The sequence below is a fragment of the Myotis myotis genome, unplaced genomic scaffold, assembly GCF_014108235.1.
Source record: "Myotis myotis isolate mMyoMyo1 unplaced genomic scaffold, mMyoMyo1.p scaffold_m19_p_3, whole genome shotgun sequence".
In the NCBI taxonomy this organism is placed as follows: domain Eukaryota; kingdom Metazoa; phylum Chordata; class Mammalia; order Chiroptera; family Vespertilionidae; genus Myotis; species Myotis myotis.
Window position 1 is genome coordinate 205274460 of NW_023416335.1, and position 20562 is coordinate 205295021.

General features: G+C 39.9%; 1 protein-coding gene across 25 annotated transcripts in view; it reads right to left on the reverse strand.

Annotated features, from left to right (window-relative positions):
• RBFOX2 (RNA binding fox-1 homolog 2) overlaps positions 1–20562 on the reverse strand; it is a 265267-nt gene that overhangs the window by 42512 nt on the left and 202193 nt on the right. For 17 of the 25 annotated variants that reach the window (XR_004966064.1, XR_004966065.1, XR_004966066.1 and 14 more), the window contains 3 exons: positions 17608–17832; positions 2849–2995; positions 190–243 (listed from right to left, as the gene is read on the reverse strand). Coding sequence is in view for 22 of the 25 variants with exons in the window: in XM_036299493.1 (XP_036155386.1) it covers positions 190–243; positions 2849–2995; positions 17608–17832 (426 nt within the window). In the remaining 3 variants the exon portion in view is untranslated. The remainder of the gene's footprint in view (positions 1–189; positions 244–2848; positions 2996–17607; positions 17833–20562) is intronic. The other 8 variants (XM_036299487.1, XM_036299477.1, XM_036299497.1 and 5 more) reach the window with 2 other exon arrangements.

Below are 20562 nucleotides of genomic sequence, written 5' to 3' on the forward strand. Positions count from 1 at the left end.
CCTGACTTAGGTATCAAGGTAAAGTTTGGCCATGTGGCAGCTTATTTTTAGAGATATCTAACCCAAGCTAGACAGGAGCATTTTTGCAGGCTTGAAAAACAGCTTAAGTTTTCTGACTACTTACTGTTTAAAAGAAAACAAAACTAAAATAACAAAAACAAGCTGACTTAATGCTGAAACGGAGCTTACCTTGGAGCCACGTTCATTAAAAATTATTTCTACATCTAGGATTTTGCCAAATTGCTGCAGAGACAAAAATAAAAACATTTGTTTATGGTCAGCTTTTTATCCACATACTTTACTTTCGTCTGAAAAAGAAACAGGCCTCCCCATCCTCCATCCCAAATACTATTTAACATCCATGTTTCTATTTGTTGGTAGGCCCAATACCAGTTTCTGAGTTTTCCTCACTGAGCTGAGCATTTCTCCTTTTGCACTCGGTTTTCAATTCACTCATTCATGCATTACCCATTCTGTATGGTGGAAGCTGTCTTCAGAATATATTCAGAGAGTTTTCCTATTACATGCCTCTTCACAAGGGCAAGAACTAGGGATTTTCCCCACTACAACTCTAATTTTTAAATGTCTCAGTTTTAAGAAGTAAATCCTACGAAGAAAGATTTGAAGGCTGTTTTGCTTCCCCTTATTTTTCTTTAACTTATGAAAGTAAATCATGTTCATTATCACCTTCAATCCCACCACCTTAGTTCTGGTACACAGCATTCCTGGCTCTTCCTTAGGCATGTAACTATTTCCACATATACTTTTATTTTTTTTTAAAAAAACTTAATATCCTATGAACAACTTTCCAAGTCAATAAATATATATCTGTGTTATTTCTATAGGTTACATGCTATTTTCCATTATACTTAAACTTTCATAGACATTATGTATGGATCTCATTTATTTGCCACTTTAATCTTTCTGCATTGAACACCATCAAGAATATTTTAAATAGTAACTTTGCTTTGTAATTAGTTAAACATTTTAATATTTGGAAAATCAAAACAAAGCTAAAACTACAAAGCCTAATAACTATTGTTAGATAGCTAACAGCTGACTAGAGGGCATACACAACACAGTAATTATTTGGAGATGTGTATATAGAGACAAAACTACCTGTGCTAATCAATCCTCGGATAAACTGCATTGAGAGGGGATGTGCAGTAAATCTCCAGATATCTTTGTAGCTCACACTTCTCTCTGAGTACTAAACTCATATACCCAATTATCTATTTCACTTGGATTTAGAACCAGACTTTGAGAAACGTGCAAAAATTAAAAAAAAAGAGCAAAACAGAAATCATGCTTTCTCATTGGGCTACAACATTATTATCATTATAAAAAACATGTAGTAAGAGCCCAAGTTTTCTATAATAAGCTTCTGGGCTTGCTTCTTGTTTCACCATTTAATAGAAAATTAGAAACATCACGGAAAGAGAATGTCTTTATTTTGGGTAGAGGAGCATTTTGTTTTTTTCCTATACCTATCCCATAAAACTAAGATTTGTATGGTGTTCTAGAGTTTGTTTTCTTTTCTGTTTTCTAATGCATCCTCATAGCATCCTTCTAGAGTCAGGACTACTTCCCCTTTATGGTTAAAAAACGAGGCTGAAAGAAGCTATTTTTCAAGTTTACAGAGCTTATAAAACGGAGCATGTAATCTATGCTCTTTACCAACGCAACTGTCCTAAGTAGTAGGTACTAACCACGTGGAAGAAGACAGAGCAACCAGGTACCTACCCTTGCAAGGAAATTAAATTTTTGTGCACTTAGTGCCTTATGGGAAGGGTATAATACATTTCAAGAAAGCACTGTTAAGTGGTCTGGGCAGATCTTCAATGGAAAACACACTTTTGACAAGAGAATGCACTCCATTTTCAGAGCTTAAAATTCCATGTTATCTCTGACAATTTAGTAGAAAACCTAATAACTCATACTCCTGGGAAGTTTCTTCCCAAATGTAACCGGAATTCTTTATGCTGCATTTATATCTTCTGTTGTGCTCTTTCCTGTAGAGATGGAGACCAGCTGCTACCATTTTCTCTGTAAAACCTCTCTTCCAAGTTCTTCAATATTATCATTAATCTCAAACCTGGCCTTGCATTCAAAGTGCAACACACATCCAGGTAACCCGCTGTAAGTGACAGAACTTTGCTCCAAGGTATTGTCACCATGAAGTGGCCTAAACTTCAGGAAGAGGATTTGGTTTTCTGAAAAAGCACCAGGCTGTGATACTAATAAAGAATTTTATTAGTTATCTCTTAGTCCTAGATCAAGTTAAGAGTTTGCTCAAATTAAAGCAGGCAACAACACAATAAGCCCAGAAAAAAATTAAGATGCTCAGCAGCCACTCACTTCCCAATAACTCAAATCTTTGCTCTTACACTGTTTCTATGGTTGATTGGGGGAAGAATTAAACAGCTGGAAGAACACATCAAAGGTAGCAAACTAACACCCAAACCTGATTTTAGATATTGGTCTTGACACTGTTGAGTTATAAGTAAGAAAGTGAAAAAACAAACGAACAAACACAGGTACTATCTGCTTTCCACAGATATATCATTTAATCTGCAACACTGTGAAAGGTAGTAAATGCAGTTTATCCTGATTTTAGCACTGAAAGTCTCATATCCAAGCAAATGGTCACCTTATTTATGTGAGAATTTGCAAAGCTGATGTCTAATAGACAGGTGATAGGAAAAGTTTCTGATGAAAATATTGATTTTCCCAGGATCTTCCTCAATCTATTTGTAATTTTATCCTAAAGTACTAATGACTAATAATATACGTGGTAGATTAAATTATATTTTAATTGTAAACCCCAAAAAGGACTTCAGAGACTTACCCCAAACATCTGTCGGAGATCGGGGTCCCGGAAGCGGAAAGGGATATTAGAGACATGCAGCCGTTTAGGGGTAGATTTACTCTCTGAATTTTCACTACTTTGTGTTTGTGACGGCTGGCCGTCTGTCTGTGCTCCGCCTTCTGTCTGCTAAGCAAAGAAATAAATAGTGAACAAAAAATAAATACAATTACTTCACATGAATTATGTAAAATACAATCCTCCTCCACGCAAATCATTCTCAAACAGTTTCTTTAGGCAAAAATTACTGTTGTACTTCTATGAGAAAAAACAAAGAAAGATGTTATCTATGTTCAAAATGCTATAGTTTACACACAAAATTTAGGTTTTTTGAATATCTATAGTACATTAGTAAAATGGAAGAAACAGAAACACTAAGTGACTTGCCCAAGACGACATGGAGATACATTAGGATAACTGAAGATATAAAAATAGTACCAGCCATGGCCTGTGTGGCTCAGTGGGCTGAGTGTGCCCCTAGTGCCATGGTCGGCAAACTGCGGCTTGTGAGCCACATGTGGCTCTTTGGTCACTTGAGTGTGGCTCTTCCTAAGCCTTAGGAGTACCCTAATTAAGTTAATAACAATGTACCTACCTATATAGTTTAAGTTTAAAACATTTGGCTCTCAAAAGAAATTTCAATCGTTGTACTGTTGATATTTGTCTCTGTTGACTAATGAGTTTGCCAACCACTGCCTAGTGCACCAAAGGTTCAATTCCCCGTCAGGGCACATGCCCTGGTTGTAGGCTTGAGCCCCAGTAGGGGGCGTGCAGGAGGCAGGAAATTGATGTCTCTCAAAAAATAAAATAAAATCAATAAAGACATATTCTAAAAAATAAAAGAAATAAAAATAGTGCCATTACTCTTAGATTCTTAGTAAAACTTTCTATTTTTTATATCTTCCTGTCTTGAAAATGAAGAGTCTGTTGTATTAGTTGTGAAGATCAATGCATTTCTGGTCTATCATTTCAGGAAACAAAGGCATATTTTTATATTTTATTCCCTCTATAAGTTCCAGAGTTTATGACTACTGGGTTACCAAAGTATTATTTATATAGAGGAGACACTTGGTGATAATGGCCATTTTACTTAAAAATGGAAGACACTTCTTACTCTGAAAGCAGTCTATACTCCCCTCCCGAATTCACACGATTCCAGGTAACTTTAGCACACACACCAACCTTTCGCTGCTCAGAGCAAAGTTGTGTTGAGAAAAATCTGTTTGGAAAGGCTTTAAGGGAGCCTGACTAGTCCACTACACACATATAAAGGATAGGTTTGTATACATCTATAGTGAAAGTGTGTGAGTGTGAAGGGGCATTTTTGATCATGAGTCTCTTTTGCTGCATCCCAGACTTGCGTTCATCTAATCACCGACCACCCCACCAAGAAATGCTCAAAAACGTTGCTATGTTGAGAAACACTTTTGACAAATATCTAATAGGTGTGATATATTCTAAGCATGCAAAAAACATTTATTTTGAAGCATTCACCTGGCAATTTCAGAACCTTGTGTTTTACCATTCACTATGATGTGCATGCCAAACCTGAGCTCATTAAAACCAACATATTTTATTTTATTAAAATATATTTTTATTGATTTCAGAGAGGAAGGGAGAGGGAGAGAGAGATAGAAACATCAATGATGAGAGAGAATCATTGATTGGTTGCCTCCTGCATGCCCCCCACTGGGGATGGAGCCCGCAATCCAGGCATGTGCCCTTGACTGGAACCGAACCCAGGACCCTTCAGTCCGCAGGCAGACGCTCTATCCACTGAGCCAAACCAGCCAGGGCAAAACCAACATATTTTAAAACAGGGAACCTACTATTCTTATTATTTCAGTAGAATTAGAACTGAATCCCTAACTGATTCTTCTGGGTGACACAACAAATCCTTTCCCTTTGACCCAATGTTCAACTAAAAACACACACCTGTGAATCAGAGATACTTTTCTTAGAGATGTTAGCAACTAGTGTGGAATGAAGTTTGAGACTTTAAAATATAATCAGGAATAAACTCCGAATGAATACCAGCTTTTCAAGTGTCAATCTGAGTGATGGCAGCTTTTATCTCATTCCATTCAGGCCTTGCAGATGGCTTAAATGTGCAATGATTCATGTGATATAAAAATAGCAGAAATGGGAAGAGCTATGAAGCAATGACCTGCAAAAGTGTAACGTTTTCAATCATCAATCTGGGCACAATGTAGACTAAACAAAACAAATTCCATCTAAAGAAGAAACTCACTAAGTTACTAAAACTGCATCATGGACACCAAAGCAATAAGCAAGAGCACCAATTATAATGAATGCTTATCAAGAACCTTCAACCTTGCCCCTTACATCTCACAGCTGGACCACATGAAACTTTCTCCAATCAAACTTTACAAGCACCAGCTCAGGCCTGCAGATGTCAGTATATCACTCTAGAAAAGTTAAAAAGACTTATTCCAGCTACAAACCAGTTTTATATATAATTTATATATGGGTGGGCAAATGTAGGTTTACAGTTGTTTATATGGAAAATAATATAATCTATCCTATCTAATAAAAGAGAAACATGATAATTGGTGTACGACCGCTACCCTTCCCATTGGCTAATCAGCGAGATATGCAAATTAACTGCCAGCCAAGATGGCGGCCGGCAGCCAGGCAGCTTGAAACTAACATGAGGCTTGCTTGCTTCAGTGACGGAGGACTCCAACGTTCCCTGCCTGCCTTGCCGGCCTCTGAGCCTGCAGTTTAAGAAACATTGTAACAAATATAGAAGCTAAACAAAACCCCAGAAACCTGCTTTCAGCGAGCCAGGATCTCAGAGCTGGAGTTGATACAGAGTTTCGATTACAGAACCGAAACAAACCAGATACCTGCTTTCAGGAGCAGAGGCCTAAGAGCTGGAGCCTCAGAGCTAAAGCTGGCCCAGAATAAAAAGAAAAAGAAAAAAAGGAGCGGTTGGGAGCTTCCGTCACCCGCCAGCCTGAAAACAGCCCTCAGCCCCTCACCCAGACTGGCCAGGCACCCCAGTGGGGACCCCCACCCTGAGGGTGTGTGACCAGCTGCAAACAGCCCTCAGCCCCTCACCCAGGCTGGCCAGGCATCCCAGTGGGGACCCCCACCCTAATCCAGGACACCCTTCAGGGCAAACCAGCCGGCCCCTACACGTGCACCAGGCCTCTATATAGTAAAAGGGTAATATGCCTCCCAGCACCAGGATCAGCGGAGCCGCGAGGCCTCCCAGCACCGGGATCAGTGTGACAGGGGGCAGCATCCAAACCCCCTGATCGCCCTGTGGCTCTGTGTGTGACAGGGGTGGGGCCACAACCTCCCTATCGGCCCTGCTCTGTTTGTGACAGGGGAAGGCTCCCCAACCTCCTGATCAGCCCTGCTCTGTGCCTGATATGGGGGAGCTCCCCAACCCCCCCCCCCCATGGGCCCTGCTCTGTGTGTGACGGGGTAGAGTCATAACCTCCCCATCGGCCCTGCCTTGAGTGTGACAGTGGCGGCGCCCCAACCCCCCAATCGGCCCTACCTTGAGCGTGACTGAGGGTGGCATCACAACCTCCCAATCCGCCCTGCTCTGTGCATGACGGGGCGGCGCCCCAACTCCCCAATCGGCCCTGCTCTGAGCCCGACCAGGGGCTGCACCTAGGGATTGGGCCTGCCCTCTGCCACCCGGGAGCAGGCCTAAGCCAGCAGGTCGTTATCTCCCGAGGGGTCCCAGACTGCGAGAGGGCACAGGCCGGGCTGAGGGACCCCCTTTTCCCCCCTGAGTGCACAAATTTTTGTGCACCGGGCCTCTAGTATATATATAAAAGCCTAAGCAACCAGCCAACTGCTATGATGTGCAATGACCACTAGGGGGCAGATGTTCAATGCACAGTCATGGAACAGACTGATGAATCTCAGAGGGAAGAGGGCAGGGAGGATGGCGGGAAGAGATTAACCAAAGATGTTATATGTGTACTAGAGGCTCGGTGCATGGATTTGTGCACTGACGGGGTCCCTCGGACTGGCTTGTGGGGATTGGGCCAAAACCAGCTCTCCAACATTCCCCGAGGGGTCCCAGATTGCAAGAGGGTGCTGGACAGGCCGAGGGACCCCACCGGTGCACAATTCTGTGCACTGGACCTCTAGTTAATCTCTCTCTCTATAAATGTTTAACAACCGAACGGTTGGTCAACCTGTCCCTATGATGCTCACTGACCACCACGGGGCAGACGCTCAACGCAGGAGCTGCCCCCTGGTGGTCAGTGTGCTCCGACAGCAGGAGTGCTGCTCAGCTGACCAACAGGCGCCAGATGCAGGGCTTATGGTTGGCGAGCGCTGCTGCGATGGCATGAGCCTCTCCCGATCGGGACTGACTGAGCACAAGCTTGTGGCAGACGCAGCAGGGCCAGGATGAGCGTGAGCGGTAGGTGGGAGCAGCAGGCGGCATTGGCCTGCAGGGATTGGGGTAAAACCGGCAGTCTGACATCCCCTGAGGGGTCCCGGATTGCAAGAGGGCACAGGTCAGGCTGAGGGACCCCACCGGTGCACGAATCCGTGCACCGTGCCTCTAGTAAATAATAATACAAGAATAAACTCTGTTCTGCGAATTCATAGCCATAAACCTACTTTTGCCCACCCCATCTGTAGTTCCTGTATCTGTATCACTATATGTGAGATGACAGGTAAATGAAAACTAATGACTACTTCAAAGTATATTTCCCAAGCTACTTATTTGTTGCTCCTGAGTTCTCCACAGCCCCGGAGACCTAAATTAAGACATGTTTAGAAGCCACATTGGTTAATTTTCTGGCACTGTAAGGAGCATCTACTTTTTGTTTTGTTTTGTATTCCCCAATCTTGGCTGCCAAAATCAGACAGACAGAAAGTGTGAGGAGGACCATTTTTTCTTGCATCTGCACTGGAACTGAACACCTACAATTTTTTAAAGTATGAAGTATATTTTTAATCCTCACCCGAGGATATGGTTTTGTTTTTTACTTATTTTTTAGAGAGAGAAAGGAGGAAAGAGGAAGAGAAACATCGATTGGTTGCCTCCCATAAGTGCCCTTACCTGGACTTGAACCTACAACTTTTTTGGTGCATGAGACAACATTCCTACCAACTGAGCCACCCAGCCTGGGCAATTCTAGAAAGCTTGGCAAGTGGAAAAAGTGAACTATCGTTTCCAAAATTCTCAAGCTTTTTGAGTTAATATAAATTTTCAATTAAAGTTTAACATATATAATATATACAAATGCATAAATAATAAGCACATAGCAGAATGAATTTTCACAAAGAAAATACACCAAGGAACCATCAAATTAGATCAAGAAGCAGAACTCCAGAAGCACCGTGGGTTCAACTCCAGTCACAGGTCCCCTGCCGAAGGGTTACCACTAGCCTGATGGCAAAATTAGTTTTACCATTTTTGAACTTAAAAAAAAAAGCAGGGGGGTGGGGTGGGGGATCACACCATATGTACTGTTTTGTCTGCCTTCTTTTACACATATTTTATATACAGGTCGTAATTCATCCTCTCCATCCTCCGGTTTTATAAACATACAGAATTTATATGAGTTGCTTCCAGTTTTTGGCTATTAAGTTCTTTGTTACATGAATATTTCTGTTATGTCTTGTTACATGGAGCATGCATTTCTTTTGTGTGTAAATGAGTCTAGGAATGGATTTGCTGGGTTAAGGATATGTGTAAGGTTCAGCCTTAATAGAGGATCACTTTTTCAAAGCGCTGTACTAACTTATACTCAACTGTGTACAGAGTTCTAGTTGCTTAGTATTGCCATGTTCATTTAAATTATTTGGTGGGAGGAGGAAAGATAGTGGCATCATATTGTGGCTCTAATATGCTTTCCTCTCTTCAAAACCATAATCTTTCTTCTTACAGAATATTGTTGAAAATGGGAATTTCCTGTAAAATATCAACTATTTATTGAGTGTATACTATACAACAAATTCTTATCTAAGCCTTTTAATAATAAGTAATATTTAAATAGTGTTTACTATTTGCCAATACTGGACTACATACTATACTCTCTATATTTTAACTCATATAATTCTTTCAATAATTGTAACAGTAGGTACTTTTTTTTTTTTAAATTTGAGAACATAGTAGGTACTATTTTTTAGCCTATTTTTCAGATGAGGAGTCTGAGGAATAGAAATATTGCCAAAGTAATGAAGCAGGCATTCAAACACAGGTAGTCTGGCTCTAGTACATGTACTTAACCACTATATTATATTGTATTTAAATGTATTATTTTTTAAAATTCTCACAATACTCTATGAGGAAGATAGTATTATCATCACCAATTGACAGAGGCAGAAATTATAGCACAGAGAGGTTAAGCTAGTTGCCCAAGGTCACATATTATTAAGTGGAAGAGTAGGAATTCAAAACCAGGCAGCCCAGTCTCATGTGCTAATCCACCTCCTTTCTCACACTGCACCATGCTCTCTTATCTTCTCTCATCAGAAGGGTGAATATGCGTGGACCCCATTCTCTCGCTTTCTCAGAATACTCACCTGAAGGAGCAGGACTTCTCCTGGGTGGAGATAGGCATGGGGCAAGAGACAAGAAAAACTACAAGAGGTGACAGGTATTCTATACTTGACGGGAGACGAGCAGGTGAGGCCACAAAGGGGAGGAAAAGCTAGAGGAAAGAAAACCAGCCAGGCACACTGACATTTACAAAGGAAAAATGACAGAGAACTACTAAATTGATACTCAAAGGGGCTGCAAAGTAGATTTTGGCACTGAATGGACACAGGAATAGAAAATGTATATTCCATGTAATTAGCTATTTCCCCTTAGACATTCTCAACTTTAAGTTTATCTTAATATAGACTAATTATTGAGACAGACAACACTCAGAGAATAAGAAAAAGTTTTTAGCTATATCTTTGTGAAAAGTGGACAGTTAAACTGTTCTGAGAAAAATCTCAGTCAATACAGAATTGGTTTGCTTTATTTTCTATTGCTAGCCACTGAGCAACTTTACTGCCTATATAAACAATCTCTGAAGGTTCTGTCTTTTCCTTCTGTGGTCATTTCCTGACCTAATTTATTCACTGGGCAGGGAATGAAAACAGAAAAGACTGGAGTCTGTGACTGAGAGTTTACAGTAGGACTGGCAGTGGCAACGCTAGACGGGACCCGCTGACTCAAGTCTGTACATCCACGCTTCAAATAACGCAGCCGCCAGTGAGGTCCAGCTATCTGTCAACACTGCAGAGAGCCCGGGGCTTTTACACTGAACAGCACATCAGATTTTAAGTCTCAAAACCTCATTCTAGAAATGAGGACTAAAAATGTTCTGTTTTGCTAAACTCAAATTTTTAAAATGTGTATAACTGGGAAATGGATGAATTTTTCTGACTCCTCTATGAAACATAAAAATATTTTAATTATTTATACATTGTGAATCAATGTTCTGTTCTGGGCTGAAAGAGAACTCTGGCAATACAAGGTGAAGTATAACCTTCCAAGTCTTTATCATAAAACTTTATGCGAGATAAAAGGAATCTTGTAATTCAGGAACAATATTTTGATTTATGAAGTATCCATTTCCTTCAATATTTAATTTTCTTCTGTTTCCTGGGATGTAGTAATTTCTTATTTTCACCTCTGTAAGGCTAATGGGAAGGAGGGGAAATTCAATTTACACAGTAAATCTCTTGAGAATCTGATTCATGTCTAAAACATCTATTAAAACAACTCATTTTAATGAGTGTTTGGGTATAGAAATCTAGGTTAAAAAAAATTCCTTTAGGATTCTGAAGGCAACTTGCACTTGTTGTCTAGCTCCCAGTGTTGCTGCTGAGAAATCTGATGGCATCATGATTCCCATCTTCTTGTATGTGACTTCCTCCCATTCTCTCAGGTATAGCCAGCGTTCTAAAATTCCACACAGATATGCCTTAATGTAGGTTTATTTCATTTTGGTCTATTTTGCTGGGAATCCCATGGTCTCATAAATTGGAAATTACTGCCCTTCAGTCCATGGAAGTTTTCTTGAATTACTTCGCTGATGATTCCACCCTATAAACTTTATCTTTCTCTCTTTCTGAGACTTGTATTATTAGATGCTGGATATTCTAGACTGGTCCTCTAATTTTCTTACCTCTTTCTTGTACTTTCCATCTCTCTGCCGTTTAACTCTATCTGAAAACTTTAGGGCCAAATGTATATCAGAATTCAGAATTTTTAGGATTTTGGCAGGCAATAATGGGTATAATCTATAATGTAAAACCCTTAGTGAGACGTGGGGCAGTGATAGTTCTTTAGCAAAATGTATGCATATTCACATAAATAAAGATTATATATAGGTTGTGAGGTTTGCTGTAAACTTACGAAAATCAGTTTTTTCAGGATTTTTGGAATTTAGAACTGTGGAAAAGAGACTGTAGACAAGTAGCTTTTGGATGGGGGTTGGTCTTCAGTGAAGAGGAACATATAGTATAAGGGATGTGGTTCTGAAAACTGCAAAATTCAAGACTAAACTTACCAAAGGATAGAAGATATTTCTATAACTGCTAAGAGTAGAACTGCCATGTGAATTGCCACACAATGCAGATAGCTTTGAAATTAGGCAATTATTAACAAAGTTTTCATTTAGGAAGATTCACATTGGTTCTGTTAAAAGGAACCAGACTGGACCCAAAATGGAGTTGCTTAAGCCGAGGCCCATGTCAAGAAACCAAAACCTAACTAAAATGTCTATGCTTGGCTTTCCCAGAAAAGGCAGGCCTACATCAACCAACCAGCACTTGCCTGCTCAGCACAAGGTGCCACACCCAGCTCCAAGATTTCCCTTTCCTCCATATAAGGAGAGCAACCCTGCTTTAACCAATTAGCAAATGCCCAGTAGGACTTCCTTGTTCCTGCTCCCTTCGGCCTATAAAATCTCTTGCTTTGTACAGCTCTTCAGAGCTCCTTTCTATCTGCTAGGTTGGATGCTAATCAATTCATGAATCACTGAATAAAGCCAATAAGATCTGTATAATTTTCTTAGTCAAATTTTATTCTTTAACAGTTTAAAAGTTGCCCCAAAGTGAAATTTCATTAATTTTTCTATATCCCATTTCAGTTCTGAACAATTCAAATTTGTATAAAATAAGACTGTGATGTATTTTATACCCTATGCACATCTAAAGGATATATGTGTGTTTGTGCTTCACACCCTTGAGAGGAAGCAATAATCATGAAGTTAACAATATTAACAATATATCGAATGGATGGTTTGAGTCTCACACGACCCTTGACGCCCCAGACCTCTAACTCTAGTCTGAAGGAGAATGTGCTGATAATAATCCCTCTGTTGCAGGCTGAAGGTAATAGAGCCCAACAATACATCACGTGATAGAAAGATTTGCACCCCATTTTTTCCACTATGTTCCACAAGTCCTTATTTGGGCAAATGGGCCCATTTTTAAGGGGTACAACTTTTTGGCTATGTTTCAGTGGGTAACCAATCCACAAGGGAGTCAGTGGGTAATTCCAAGGGAAGCTGGTCAGACTGATCTTCTGACAGTAGAGGAGGGCAAGAAAATCAGACTGCATCTCCAAAGAAAGGATGTAGCGAAGAGACCAAGGATGGTGGACAATGTGGGGTCAGAGCCACCTTTATTTAGCGGTAAGCACGAAAGCCCAAGAATAAACATCAATTATATACCAATAGGAGTAATGAGAAGAGGACAATGGTTCCTGCCCTCAAGAAATGTATAATCTGCCGAAACCGGTTTGGCTCAGCGGAAAAAGCGTAGGCCTGTGGACTGAAAGTTCCCAGGTTTGATTCCGGTCAAGGGCATGTACCTGGGTTGCGGGCACATCCCCAATAGGAGATGTGCAGGAGGCAGCTGATCGCTGATAGATGTTTCTCTCTCATCGATGTTTCTAACTCTCTATCTCTCTCCCTTTCTCTCTGTAAATAATCAATAAAATATATTTTAAAAAAAAGAAATGTATAATCTAATAAGTAGGCAGAATATGTATATAATTATGAACCTCAGATCTGAAGATTATTCACCAAAGCTTGTTTACTTCAAACACTTTGGTTTTCATGCCTGCTGGCATTTGGAAAGACATCTCAACATACAGGAACTGCTGTCCTTTCTTCTCTGCAGCAGGCTCAGGGATAATCAAGCCTTTGCAGACCCAGGTGGGAGACCCCTAACTGCGCTCCCTTGCTAATGCGCAGTATGAGACCAACTGACTGTCAAAACAAGCTCTCATCTTAAGAACACAATGTTAAAATCAATTTCTAAAAACATTTCAGAGATAAAATTCCAGATTTCATTGCTTATTTCTCCTTTTTGTATGAGAAGTTCTTTCTTTTGTTCTCCCCATCAATAAGATGGGACTATCCAACATAAACAAGACCAGTATTAAAATACTGTTGTAGCTCACAATAATAAAAGCACATGTAAGTGACATCAATCGGAACAACTGATTTAAAAAGCAATTATCTTAAAGAACTATTTAAACAAGTAATTTCCAAACATATATAATTTATTCTCACTCTAATCCTATCAGATATATTCATTTGATAGATGAGGAAACTGCAACTTGGGAGGTAAAATGATTTATTCAAGACACAGTTATTGCATAAGGATCACACAACCTTTGATAATGATCTTATTTTACTCATCCAATCAGCTGTCAAGTCCTGTATATACTACCTTCATAATTCCTCTTTAATTCCCTCCTCTACATAAGCACTGCAACCCCCTTATCCAGAACCTCATTATCAACTCCAAGCCTAAGATTCTTTCCTAAGAGTGTCCTGGCTTCTCTACTCATCTTGTATATGCAGCAGATTAATCTTCTGGAAGCACAATTCTCACTTCCACTGATTTGCACAAAAACCTTCAATAAAGTCATTTCTCAGTTAGGTATTCAAATACTCTTTCCAATAGGTACTCCAGTGACCCTCTCCCAGCTTACTTCCCATTAGTATGCCTCAACACCCAAAACTTTAGCCGAATGGAAACCCATGCTTTCATTCAAAGGTATTTTGATCTTTTCCATTTCTCCACCTTTGCTTTGAGAAATGACATTCCTATTCTTCCACCACCACCAATGCATGTTCAAATTCTAATCACTCTCAATACACGGCCCAGATCACCACCATCCCACCAAGAAGTGCCCTCACCCCGCCTTCTCTCTCCTCAGATCTCTTCCGGCACACCTGTATCTTCTTTCATTTTTCCCCCAAGAAATATTTACTGAGTAACTATTAAGGACCAAGTATGTGAAAAGTCAGGGAATGCAAAGATGAACACAAATAACTTTTTCTTTAAAGGCTTACAGTTTAGTTAGGGAGACAAAAGTACAGAATAATCACACCTTGTAAGTACCACACACAGTGGTCAGCTTAGGACTCTACTTGAGCCTAAATCAAGAATACACAAATCCAGCTTCACTCGGCATGCCAGGCAAGGAAGGATTCCAGCAGAGCTGACTTGGCTGAGTGGGAATCGAGGTCAAGAGCCTGCTTAGAGCAGCGGTTGCCAACCGGTGGTCCGCAGACCACTGGTGGTTCGTGAGGTCCGAAAGGTTGGCAACCGCTGGTTTAAGGAAACCTTTGGAGCAGCGGTCACTAACCCGTGGTCTGCGGACCATTGGAGATCCGTGAGGTCGGAAAGGTTGGCGACCGCTGGCTTAGAGGACCAGTGCAGAGCCACACTGCCTTCTGCTGTGCAGCGGGAGGGAGAGTGCTGGTGGGGAAAGTATGGACTTTGAATACCTTAACATACCACAAAGGGCTACTTTATGAACCACAATAAAATACTTTTGTGGAAGCAATTTTTAAACTAAAAAGTGTTAGGTAAAGTTAAGATATCATTTATTTATAAATAACAATGCTTCCTATCTACCTTTTGAATTTAATTGGCCACAGGAATCACCAGACTACCCATTTTAAGAAACATTTAATTAGGTAGTTAAAGTTTAATAGAATAATATGTAATGTTGTCAAATCCAGATTTTATGATACACTGCTCAACTACTCAATCTCTCTATATACACACATCCCCCAAGAACACACACATACAACTTCCAAAGGCAAGTGGCTTAAGAGCAGCGAATTCACTCATGTTTAAAATAAACACTTAAAAATATAATACCTTCAACAGAGATCCCTAATAATTTACCATTTTATTGTTAGCAACTTCCCAAATTATAAAATCTATGCTATCTCTGTTAGTAGACACAGCTCGAAAGGGACTTTCCATTTTCTCCTCAGCACCAATAAATTCACAATCTAAACATTATTAGGGTGGCACATGGATTTCTAATATTATTTCAATATTTCTTCAGGAACACAAATTGGTCAACATAATGCCAAACTGTAAAGAAAAAGTGGTCCTAATTGTATAGATTTATATTTAGAAGCAGGGCTCGCCTTTAATACTATCATTCAGAAACATACAATCCAGGAGCCTGAAACAGTGGGAAATGGTGGCAATAGGGAAAAAAGAGGAAGAGAAACAGGTAGTGGTGAGGAGATGCAGTGAGTAATTGTAAACTATCATGAAAAGGGAAAGGGCTGCTGGCTATGATGGCATGAACAGGTCAGGGAATCCTCTTCTCAAAACAAGAAAACAATAAGAACACTGGACGAAGTTGTCCAACAGTCTTTCAGGGTTCTGGAAATCAATCAAAGGCAATTAATAAACAGAGAAATTTTTTTGTAAAATTGCTAGAGCTTAGAGTAAGACTAGCAGGAGTCTACAAACTTATTGCCTAGGGCTATTCTAACCCACTAACCCACCCCCAGCCCTCAGCAGTGCTGGGGAGACCTTGGTTTTATCAGCCCAGGGCTGGGGCCAAGCAAACCAGTAGACTCAAACAGGGGCATTTGGAGGAGACAGCAGAAAACCCACAGCTGTCAGTGGAAAGTGGCAAACTTAGTAGAAACCTGATGGAAAATACAGTTTTTCTAGTTTGAGGTTGTGGTCTAATCGGGGTGAGTGAGTGGTGGGCCAGCCAGAAATCTAAAGGGGAGACCCTGGAAATGACACAATCACAGAAGAGCTGTATACACTCTCCTCACTGACTATGAATCCATACAGATGAAGGGGAGATAAGAGAGGCCCCAAGAGAAAGAAAAACCCAAGGCAAACTTGAGAACTGGCTGAACTCCGAATATGCTTCCCACCCACAAATAGATGGTGAAAGCTTTACAAGCTGGTGCTTCAGCACACCTCTGCCCAGATGACTGGCTGACCACTAAGCCATGCAGACATGGGCAACTTCTAGTCAGGCTTAAAAGTAAAAACGAGAGTGAAAATCACTATGCAGAAACATCAGTAGCTGCATACCACAAAGTAGCTTAAGTCCAGGCAAAACACTTAAAACAAACTCAAACAAATCTTATCATATGGCTTAATGGCTGAACAAAGCTCATCTCCTGACAATCTGATAGAGGAAAGGCAAAAGAATCTAAAAACTACAGGTAGATCTTTCTATGTAGAGTGTAGAACGCTTTTAGTGTCAGAAATATACTACACAATCCCACAGACTATTATATAGGTGATACAAACCTATTGTTAATTTAGGACATTTCCTTTACTTTAGTAAGTTAGTAGTAAGAAGTGAAGTCAAAGAGTTTGGGGCCAGGGATTAGTAAAGCAAGTAGAGAGTTTGGATTTTATTCTGAGTATGTTGGGAACCACTAGAGTTAAGCAGGAAAATAACATTATTTACATTAAAAACAACAACAACAAACACCTATGTGGAGAATGGCAACAGCAATACAATACGGTAAGTGATGAGGTCTGAATTAGAGTAGTGATGATGATGATAACTACCTTACACAACTTAAACTCTTTTAAATCTCCCAACAGCGACTTGAGGTAGGTACTACTGTCTTCACTTTGCAGGTGAGCAAGCCAAGGCAGAAAGATTAAATAACGGGCCCAAGGTCATACTGCTAAATAAGGGCCACATGAGGACCCAAACCTAAGAAATCTGGCAGAAGAGCTCAGCTCTTAGTCCTGAACACTATCCAGCTGTATTCTTAAAATAATGAGAAGAGGTTGAAGTAAGAAAATATTTTGAAGTATGGCTGCCAATACTTGCTGGTGGATGAGATGTAGAGATGAAGGAGGAAAAAAAAAAGAATGAGTCACAGGTTTTGCTTGAGAAACCAGATAAATTTAGTAATACAATTATATATAGAAAGGATGTACAATAGGAGAAAAGGGGTCCTAGGATCCAGGCCTAAAGTATGCAACATTTACTAGTAAAAGCTGAACAGGGAAAGAAGAACCAGCAAAAGAGACTAAGAAAGAACTCCCACGGCTGAGGAGGAAAACTGGGGTCACAAAAGCCAACAGACTAAGCATTTCAAGGAGGAGGGAGGAGGCAACGTGCAGAATGCTGCTGAGCAACTGTGTTTGAGAACAGAGAAGGGACCATGAGAATTTTGCAGAATGAAAGCTACTGGTGAAATGTAAAAGAGCAGCATCCCCTAAGCTTAGTCTCACCACTGCACTTACCTTGTTAAACTGATCTACCTCCACACTGTAAGCTCCGGGCTGGGGCTGTGAGTCTGAATGCTAAATCCTTATCTTCTAATTGCAATACGTGGAGTAGAACTGAAGCGACATAAATGCTATGTAGTGTAATGTAAATGCTAAATTAACTCAAAAGGGTTTCTGGTATGACGATTAAGGTGACGATCTCAAAGATGACATGCACCTTTCCACCGTCCACCTCATAATCCACGTACCGTGAGAGATCCGTTTTGTGTGCTGGGCGAGTTGCTACTCTGTTCTCCGTGGGCTTGTGTACTGCCGTAGAGTGTCAGGTTGTGTTCACTGGTCTGGCCGGCGTAGTCCTGAGTGTGTGGCACTCCATATTCTGTGGGAATTCCGTTCTGTGGAGGAGGTGGAAACGGGATGGTAGTAAAAGGCTGAACCATTGCATCAGGAGTTGTTGTTGGCTCCTGGTTACCCTATAAGAAACAGTGAGGGGAAAAAATAAGAAAAAGTGAGTTTAAATTCTCATTCCGTAATTATTTTTAAGGTGAGTATACAAAATTATCTGAATACTCCTTCACTGCTCAGGTAAAATATAACACTGCCTTACAATTGGGGGAAATATTACACACACACACACACACACACACACACACACACAAATATATATAGATGTATGCTCACACAAACACATACCAATCTGTGGTTACTAGACAGGTCCATGACCATATTCAAGTTAACTAGTTGCCAGAATCAAAAATTTTCCTTCAAGTTTTAAAAAATGCCAGGAAATTTCTCACTCCAAATAAGTTATAAGAGTTGAAATTAATTTGTGTCATTAGTATTTTCTTTAGGGCATTCTATTCCTTCAGTGATTCTTAGGGAGAAACAAATCAAATTCATTAAATTACAATTCATAACAATAGGTAGAATGACATTATAAATTAAATTCTCAAAACCACACAACAGAGACTTTCCGATTTTAAGAGCAGAGAGTTCAGGTTAACAACACAGCAGGACTCTCCACACAATACCCACTCCCACATGCTTGCTTGGGATCTAGTGTAATATCTGAAATATCATAAAGAACGTGCATTAACTATAGAAATTATTATAAGCCATTTTAGTTCCACAGTCCTTCTCTTACTTCTGTTCTTTAAGTTCACATACAAAATCCCAATTTAAATCTTGTGTGATAGATGTGGCAAAACCCTCCCTCCTCAACAATTCACCTCCTGACCTCCCATTTTATTCAATGAAAAGTAAAGCCATAATTTTACTGTGCAAATCTGCAGTCTTCAACCACTGTCCTTCTGGAAGTTATAGGCAGAGATGGCTTCAAAATGTTCGCACTTTGATCAACACTCCCCTCCCCTCCCCACCCCACATTTTAGACATCAAATCATTGGGGATCAAAGAAAATCTGGGTTTATGTCACTTGGTTTTCTCCTAATCATGAACATCACTTCCTTCAAACAAGGAAGTAATGTTTCCTTTCTCTCTCGTCCCAATTATCCTTCTTCCCCCTCAATTCAAGAAGGGATTCTCTACCCACTGAGAGCTGCAGGAAACGGAACCTTCAGAAGCATTTTCTAAACCTCATGTCAGGCTTTTAACATTAACTTGATGGCCATTAAAACTCACACTATCACAAACAAAATGCATCCAAAATTACAGAAAGATCTCACACTATTTTTTAAAAAATATACTTTATTGATTTTTTACAGAGAGGAAGAGAGAGGGATAGAGAGTTAGAAACATCGATGAATGAGAAACACCGATCAGCTGCCTCCTGCATGCCCCCCACTGGGGATGTGCCCGCAACCAAGGTACATGCCCTTGACCGGAATAGAACCTGGGACCCTTGAGTCCGCAGGCCGACGCTCTATCCACTGAGCCAAACCGGTTAGGGCCTCACACTATTTTTAAAGGAAGAATCAACCACCAATACTACAATCAGTTATTCTGCATAAAATAAAACGGAAAAAATGTACAAAGGCTATTATAAATGAAGAAGATACTTAATATAATAATGTTAATCCTTCCAAAAATAAAATGTCATTTCCAATCAGAAGCAAATGTGTCTGGGGAAGGAACTAGGACTAAATACCTTTCCAATTTGTATATGAAAAACCACTAGGTAACTTTGGAAAAGGACAAACTATGAAGAGGGGCATGCTCTATCATGTATTAACACTTGCTGTGAAACTACTGTGATTAAACAGTAAGAATACACAAAGGGATTAATGGAACAGTGACAATCCTAAAAAAGAGTGGAGCTTATCTGGAAACTTAATAGAAGATAAAGGTGGTATTTCAATTCAGTCCGTGCGTGTGTGCGTGCGTGTGTGTGTGTGTGTGTGCGCGCGTTGGGGGGGAGGTATTTATCCTACGGTATTTGTAAAAGTTGGGTACTTTCCAGAAAGAAAATAAAATTAACCCCTTAGCTTATAGCCCACACCAAAAAAATTCCAGAAGGAATAAAATCTAATATAACAACTACAACTATAAAAATAAAAAACTTGGGAGTATAACTGGAGTTTGGAAAAATCTTAAGTGAGACAGGAAACCTAAAAACCAGGAGGGAAAAAGGAGAGGGGGAGTCATAGGGAGGGAAAAAGAAAGGGGGAGAAATGGACCTCAAAATCAAAGTAAGCCAACCAGGGGGAAATATTGTCAACAGGTAAGAAAGACACAATGGGTTTTATCATTACTAATGCAAGAGTAAGTTACACAAATTGAAAAGAAATACAACAGAAAAAGAGACAAACTAAATTATTCACAGAAGATGAAATACAAATGGCTGATCCAATAAACATGCTCAATCTCTAACAAATGAAAATACATATTAACAACAAAATAAGTCCAATTTTTAGTCATTAAATTAAAAAGTTTTATTGAGGAGTAATTGGCATATAATAAACCGCATCTATTTATAGTGTACAATATGGCCCATTTGACATATATGTACAAATTCCATATGTACACACATGAAGCCCTCACCACAATCAAACAGCAAAGATATCTATCCCAAATCCCCAAGTTCTCTTGTACTCCTAATAATAAGCACATGTTACTTTTGTAACAAAGCCTATAAAGTATTTTTAATATAAAAGAGAATGAAAAGAAAAATGGAATCAATAAGAGGAAGCCAATATGCTGAAGCACTGCATTATTGTGCTATTCTTTTTTTTTTTAGTATATTT